Source organism: Alligator sinensis, unplaced genomic scaffold (assembly GCF_000455745.1).
Source record: "Alligator sinensis unplaced genomic scaffold, ASM45574v1 scaffold241_1, whole genome shotgun sequence".
NCBI classification, from domain to species: domain Eukaryota; kingdom Metazoa; phylum Chordata; order Crocodylia; family Alligatoridae; genus Alligator; species Alligator sinensis.
In genome coordinates, this window is record NW_005841894.1 from 2,200,282 (window position 1) to 2,208,364 (window position 8,083).

An 8,083-nucleotide genomic window follows, 5' to 3' on the forward strand; every position below is an offset into this window, starting at 1 on the left:
CCCCACTGCCCCTCCAGGTTTGGTTGCATATTTCACTTAATTTCCTAGAAATAAAGTTTCAGTGGCAATAGTGTGGCTTTTTTTTAGCCTGCCACAGGCCCTGTGCATCATGTGTCACTTGACTTTCTTGGCCAGCTTGAAGAGAGAGGAAAAAGTTCTTACTTTCTGGGATAAGCATACAACTAAGGCAGTGCTGGGGCCATGTGCCCAATCAAGATATTTCTCATCTGCCCAATCTGGTGTGATGGGTTAAAGGGCACTCATTGGATTCAACCCCTGCCTGTGGTAACTGGGGGCTAAAGCTGCTCTCTAATTCTGTGTGCTGGCTCCAGTCGATGCTAGGGCTATGTCGTCTGGCTTGGGACTCTAGTTAATGCAGCCACTGCTTTCCCCCACAAAATTTCCAGACCTTGGGGACTCGGTATCAAGGGCTGGGTGGGGCTTCAACTGACAAGAGTGCACAAAGCTAGTCAAACACAGCGTGGAGCGGAGGAGGGTTGTTACAGGGTCTGAGGTACCCCAATAGTCGCAGCAGCCTCTGGACTGACTTGTCTTGGGGATCGGTATTTATTGCATATAATGCACATCCCATTTTCCCTGAACTCATTTTTCGGGGGTAGGAGGGGGGGTGGAGGATGCAGGTTTTATCTCAGAAAAGGCCCTGTCTTCTCTGGGAGAAGCATGGTTTTGAGTGGTACCTGTATACCGTTATGCTTTCCATATACAGCCTTTCAGTAAAGAGGTTTCTTCAGACACTTGAGGCCAGATGCTGTTCCGTCTGTTTCAACAGTCCCTAGGCGTGGTTCTCTTCCACTGTGAAAGCCCCAGGAAAACTTAAAACCGTATTGGATCCTTCTCCACCTCCTTGTTGCTACTTTTTTGAGATGGAGTCTTAAAGTTAAGATCAGTGCAGTTACAAAGCAAGGTGTATGGGTTTGGATGATTGGCCGGGAATTCAAACTGGGTGGAATAGGATCATGCTTAGGGTATGAACAGGCATCTCTCATGTCCTGGGACCAGTTGTGCAGGTAATTGTCCTGGAACACAAAAGTCATGTGATAGCTGTGTACATGTTGCCCTTCCAGTTAGAGTTTAGTTAGTGGCTGAACACATGGCTGCTTTTCTGGCATTGATCCAGGGATGCAATCCCCACATGTCTGTTGAGATGCTCTTCAAAATATCCTGGGGCATATTTAGCTATCTTATCTAGTAAACCTTTTTTGGGGTCTGTACTGGGTCAACGAAAATGGCATCTGAATGATGGATTCACTGAGGTTCACATTCAAATTAAAGCCAGGTATAGAAACCAGGCATAGAGTCATTATCCTGTGATAATTACAGTGTACTTGTAGCTGGCCTAAATTTATTGAGCAATTAACCAGTTAATTGCATGATAACTACCTTGCACATGTAACTGGTCTACACTTATTGCACAATTAACCAGTTAGTTGCATAACATGTGTCTCATGTAGCAGGGGCCTAATTCTCTTTCTCTGATTTATCTGAAACTGATCAGAAAACTGACCAAATTTAAACTTCTTGTACTCTCTTCAGTCTGACTAGATTTTGAATTGCTAATGTTTCTCGAAATGATCGTTTCTTACTGCAAAACCATGGGGTACTGAATGATCTAAAATTATAACTTCTTAATTTCCTTCTAGGTATTGTACTGTGTTATGGGTGATAGAAAAGAAGCTAAAATGCATATAACACCGGAAACTCCAGGACGGGTTGCTGTTCTGAACCCTTTTGAAAGTCCAAGTGATTACCATAGTCTGCAGGAACACGTTGTTTCCAGTCCTTCTGTCTTTAAATCAACGAAAGCCTCATCGGTAAGATTTAATCCTTAGTACATGAATATGGAAGAAATAGCAATACTTCCACATACACATTTTTCACACTTCGTAAAGTACACATGATTTGTAATACAACTTGAAATATTTTTACAAGAATTTAAACATAGTTCCTTCTGTGGAAACTTACAGTATTACTATGGTTGGTTTGTTTGTAGTGCTGTGTAACTGTTTTGAAAGTCTTGATGTTACTGCAGTTTTAGTGATTTTAAGAAAACCCAGCTAGTTGTACATGACACTTATTCTAATCGTATTGTTGAGTTAAAGATGAACAATACTGGTTAGCTAGGTTTTCTTTAGAGAAATGCTGTCTGCAGTAACACTTGTTCCAACATTTTGATTCAAGTAGGCTGGGTGTAAGTTTGAACTCAATAGTCATAATGCCCCCTACTCCATGCTTTATCTGGCCTTGTTTAAGGCTTGAACTCTCTTCTATACAGTAGCCTAGTTTCAACACGGAGGATGGGAAGCGTCTCTACCACAGAACATGCAGAGTCCGGTGGTTACCTGAATAACTCCATAGGGAGGTAGTTGATGTAGGTTTGAATCTGGGTCTCTGGTGAGGTCTGTAGCTACTGGGCTATCACATAAGATGGACACCACTAGCACCTTCTTTCCCTTTTTAAAAAGAAAGGAGCCATAACTGCATTTTTGTATGAATGGAGCCTTGTATATGGGTGCATGTTAGGTGTGCTCTGAAGATACAGTTCATGTCTATCAGGGGACTTAGGTAGGGGACTTTCTAGGTTTTGAATTTTAGCTGGTCTTTGGTATAATTTTGGCCCTAGTTGTTCAGACAGGAATCATCTCATGCCACATGTGGAGATGTAGCTCTAGGTGACATACTTCTTGACTTCAAAATTTTCTAGGCACCAATGACTTCAGGCTCCTACAGGGCTAGATGGCAGCTGAACAGCTATTTCTGGATCTCAGTTTTGAATTTAGGGACCTAATTTCTGAACTGGATCTGACCCTTAGATGCATCATTTACCACTTCCATCTCCATTTCTCATCTGTGAAAGGGGCATAGTAGTATTCTCATAGTAGTTCTCTGAGACACATTTGTTAAGAGCTTCGATAATGGAAAGCATCAGTTAATGCAAAATAGTAGATATACTTTGTTGTTTCACTTCCTATGGTATTGGTACTGGTTATTAAAAATAAAATTATTAAAATGTAAGTAGTCACTTTCTCCTTTTTTGTTGTTTAAATATCTAGCTTTCACTGATTGAAACAATTGCTGCCATCTTAGTGAGGTAATGAAAGTGCCGTTCCTTTTAAAGATCTGTGGGTTTTGTTTCCTTTGCTTGGAATAGTAAGCACTATGCTCTTTGTTCTTTTCTTAGACCCCAGGAAAATTTAGGTGGTCTATTGATCAGCTGGCTCTAATAAATCCTGTGGAAATTGACTCTGAAGATGTTCGACGTCAAGCAATGTATTTAAGTCATGCTAGGTATGTTGCTTGTTGTTTTACCTAGTGAACTGAAGTAATATTTGAATACCTGAAAGTTGTGCTTACACATGTACATTTTTAATGTATCTCTATAAAGAGTGAACATTTTCTATTAAATGTTAGTGCATATAACATTGCTTTTTTCCCTGCAGTTATTTAGATTTTTAGTTTGTTTTTTTTTAAGTCTCTGTTATGGATATAAAATCTTGCCTCTCCATTATTTGTCATGCCAAGCTCCATGGAACAATCTTGTAAAGAGGCTGGATTACCTGGGGCAGATTTTGGGCAGAAGCACACCTTTCAGTCACTGGTATGTGGGGAATTTCCTCTAGTTTATTTTTCCTGCCTTTACAGGGCTGACCAACTCTCCTACACCTCCACAGGTGTAGGGCTTTCTTAGGTACACACATGTGATGAGTGCATCAGGACTCTGCCAACAACTTTAACCACTTTTATTATTTTATGGCATGGGTCTGGTATTGGGTACTGCAAGCACTCCACTGTTTCAGTGCCTAATGGGTTGCAAGCCATTAGCAGAGTTTGATATTTCTTGTGGCAGTTTTGTTACAACAACGCAGTCTGGTCTCAGCTGCTGTCCTGTATTTTTACGCAAGAGACTGTCCAAGCTTTCACAGTTTTCATATGCAGCAGCAACCATAGTGGTATCATAAGAGTTATGTCTAGGGATCTACCCAAGTCAAGGTGGCAGCCAGCCAATTTCATGGGCAGGTTGCGGGGCTGGCTCCCATTTTTACGGGCTTATTGTGGCGGGGCTCCCTGTGCCTCTGCTTGAGGGACCCTGGTGGAGTTCCCCACTGCTGCTGATTGATTGGTAGAGGGGGCTCACTGTCATATGGCTCTGCCTCTTGCTACTGATGGGTGGAGAGGGGCAGGGCTGCATGACAGGTAGCCCTCTCAGCCAGTCAGCAGTGTGGGGTGGGAGTGGCTCTTGCTTGCTTGCCATAGTGCTGCCAGCCCCCTTAGTGCCAGTGTGCGTGGCCAGGAAGACTGCCGGCTCGCACTGGGGAGCTAGCATTTTATTTCTAGTAAGTTTTTATTTTTTTTTAATTTTTTTTTTCCCTGTGGATTTCGCAATATCTACAGTATCCATGAAACTGTGATTTGAGTAGGTCCCTAGTTATGTCACTGTTGATGCTTTCACTACAATGTCTTGCCACTGGTTCTATCTGTATTTTTAGTTATATGTGGCAATTTTCTGGAGGTATTGCAAAACTAGTCAGAAAAATGACTGGAAAAAGGGAGATAACAGAGGATGAACATACTTATAAATAACCAGGTTCAGTAATGCAGCCAAGGGCTTCTATATAGTGTTTTGAACTAATTTATAGCTCCATCAGTTATTCAGGTATTTGTCCCAAATGTTTTCTAAATATAAAAACATGTTCTGAAACTATTCACATATAATAACCGTATACAAACACTTGAAATACTTTTCTGTACAAGAGGTTATACAACTAATCGTCAGTATGAGTTTCTTCTGGTTGTGAATTATACTGTTATTAATTACTGAAAGGAGAGTTTTAATACATACTTTGTTGACAGGGAGGGAAAACTGAAAGGCGCAGTTAAATAAATGATTTGAATAATGGTTAGAAAATTGAACTGGCAGAAAACTATAATATAATTTAACATAAGATTTCTTTGGAATTACTATTTTGTATAAGATTATATAAAAGGAAGGCACTAGACAATTCATACTGGAAATTTGGGATTCTTGTATATTGGCTGGGATAAGATGGATAACGTGCATACCGTTTGAAAAGGGATTTATACACTGAGGACAGGTAGAAACTGTCAGAAATAACTACATTTATATACATGTTTCTTTATGTGCTTTCCACTGGGGTTTTTTCCCCCCTCTACCTGGTATTATTCTTCATAGTAAATCTCTTTGTCGTGTTTAAAATAAGGATATATTTAACATTATAGTAATTTTAAAAGTAGACTATTTTTATAAGCAAAGCTCTATTTTATTCCAGGATTTAGATGGAAGAAGAGATCTATTATGAGGACTATTTTTTTCAAGTGTTGCTATTAAAATTGTCTATTGTGGAACTTAGTTTTTTGGGTTTTTTTAAAGTAGATAGTTACAGAGGAACTGCACATAATAAGAATTATTCCTAGCATGGATTTATCTGGTAAAATTTGATACTTAGTTTTAGTTTAAGATTATTAAATGGTGTACACTTAATGAACTTCTAATTTCTAGAACCTCAAATATAATAACAGTATTTGTAACTTGCTGCTTTTTAATTTTCTTTATTTAGACTAGATAAAGAGATGGAAGACAAAAGACAAAAAGCAATTGAAGAGGTAAATAAGACTGATATTTATATTAAATTGTATATTAATGTTATGCAAGTAAAATGAACAGTAGTGCAGCATGCAGCGCCCTGCTGTGCCGAATTGCACCTGTGTGATGGTGATGGTGTAGATGTGAGGTGGGGGAGGGGTGGTGATCCCCCGCTGCCCCGTGCTGCGCGGGGCAGGGGCTCTGCCACAAGCCCTCAGGCCCCAGTCACCACTGCCAGAGCCAGTAAGTGCAGGGCTTTTTTTTAAATTTATTTTTTGTTTTTAAAGCTCCTCACTCACCGGCTGTGGACCGTGCGGATGGCAGCATGCTGTTGCTGCCAGCTGGGGCCAGCACCAGCACTCGAGTCTGCCCAGTGCATCCTGTGCTGAGTGCTGGGAAGAACCCAGTGCTGGCGCTGGCACCAGCTGGCAGTGGTAGCCTGCTGTTATCCCGCATGCAGATCTGGGGGCCCACACCCCCCAGGAGGGCTGTGAGGCTGTGCCAGACTCCTCCTAGGGGGAGCGGGCCCCCCGGATCTGCATGCGGGATGACAGCATGCTGCTGGCAAGTGATACTAGTTTTGCTTTGAAGAGTTTGAGGTGCAGTTTCCCAGAAACCCCTGCACCTATCGCCTTGAAACTTAGCAGGCTTCATGGCCTCAGAGGGAGCTAGCATCCCTGCATTTTTAATCCGAATCAGGCAAAAAATGATAAAGTTATGGGGCAGTTTTATATTTCCCCACTATAGCCTATGGCTGAAACACCAAAATACCATCGAAATTCCAAAACGGCTCCGAAACTGTTTCGGCTGAAACAAAATGGGACAATGATTCGAAACACTGTTTCTCCAAAATGCCGAAACTGAAATGAAACACAGGTGTTCTGCACAGCCCTATTGTGTATAGAAACAAGCACGTATATGTAACTCCATAGATTTCAAATAGGAATTCATAGTGTCAAAAATGGTTGTGGTCTTTTGGAGTTCTTTGTAATTGAAGAATTGTTTTATTAATTTCCATAATCAAAAAACAAGTGAAAACCAAGAACTGGCATATTCTGAGGAGTGTCTTGGGTCTAATGAGAGGTGCCACAGCAGTAGAGACACAGTGTGTCTAGGTGTACCCTTTTATGCCCATGTCATTTAGATTGAGAACATTTAAAAGAAAAGGAAAACCTTCATGGAGTGACACAGAAACAAACTTTTAAAAAAAGAAAGATGTTTTTGTATGCAGCAAGTCGTATAAATTTAAGATTGGTGATGTTGATTATCAAAACTTAATACACAAAGAAGAAAAAGAGAGAAGGTGATATCTTTGCCTGCCTTGTTTGAGACATCTTAATGCATTTCCAAGTTAAATATACTTTTGTGTAAAGGTTCAGAAGACGATGAGATGTTGGACTTATACCATGTAGTAATGGTCTGAGATGAAGCAAGCCCTTGATGTCGTATATCTCATTAGGAAAATCTGCTATTCATTTAAGCCCAAACCCATGAGACTGTGTTGCAGTATTTTATTTTGACATATCTGGATTACATAGACCATGTACAGGTGCTTTATTTCTATGGGGAATTGTCCCGCTCTCTCGGGAGAAACTATGAACATACAAACTTTTAATTTTTCCTTTGGGAAATATGTCTCATCCAGGAAAAACTAGGTCAATACTTAAATGATCTTCCTTGCAAGAGAAGCTCTTTCACCAATAGGACAATGCTCCCTCCAGTTGTCCCAGACTGAATGGGTTGGGTGGTTGGCCCTACTACTCCTTGCTTTTCCAGAGACCTGGTCTGGAGAAGGTGCAAGGAATCTTTCCTTGTGGCTTGACTCCTCTTGGGGACTGTGAAGATTAGAACCGCTGCTGGTTCCCATGGCTTTCCCAGACTGGGATCACACTGATCTAGTGAAGGTGTGGAGAGCAGTAGGAGTAGAAGCTAGGGAGGAAAGTGGATCCGGCTAACTATAGGCCCATTAGCCTGACTTCTATCCCGGGGAAGATCTTAGAAAAGTTTATTAAAGAGGCCATCCTTAATGGACTGGCCGACGCCAACATCTTAAGGGATAGCCAGCATGGGTTTGTTGTGGGTAGGTCTTACTTGACCAATCTCATTTCCTTCTACGACCAGGTGACCTATCACCTGGACAAGGGAGAAGAGATTGATGTCATATATCTTGACTTCAAAAAAGCCTTCGATCTGGTGTCCCATGATCACCTCTTGGTGAAGCTGGCCAATTGTCACCTTGGGTCCACCATGATCCACTGGCTGGAAAATTAGCTCCATGGTCGGACCCAGAGGGTAGTAATTGATGGACGTCACTCATCATGGTGTCCTGTGACCAGTGGGGTCCCCCAAGTCTCTGTCCTTGGACCCATACTGTTCAGCATCTTCATTAAGATGTGGACACTGGAGTCAGAAGCGGACTGGCCAAGTTCGCCGATGACACCAAACTTTGGGGCAAAGCATCCA

General features: G+C 41.5%; 1 protein-coding gene across 3 annotated transcripts in view; it reads left to right on the plus strand.

The window, feature by feature from the left end:
• Nucleotides 1-8,083, plus strand: part of BORA (bora, aurora kinase A activator) — a 30,540-nt gene that overhangs the window by 405 nt on the left and 22,052 nt on the right. For all 3 annotated transcript variants that reach the window (XM_014517164.2, XM_006018132.2, XM_025197305.1), the window contains exons 2-4: nt 1,662-1,832; nt 3,200-3,306; nt 5,595-5,640. In XM_014517164.2, the coding sequence (XP_014372650.1) occupies nt 1,677-1,832; nt 3,200-3,306; nt 5,595-5,640 (309 nt within the window). In that variant the 5' untranslated portion in view covers nt 1,662-1,676. The remainder of the gene's footprint in view (nt 1-1,661; nt 1,833-3,199; nt 3,307-5,594; nt 5,641-8,083) is intronic.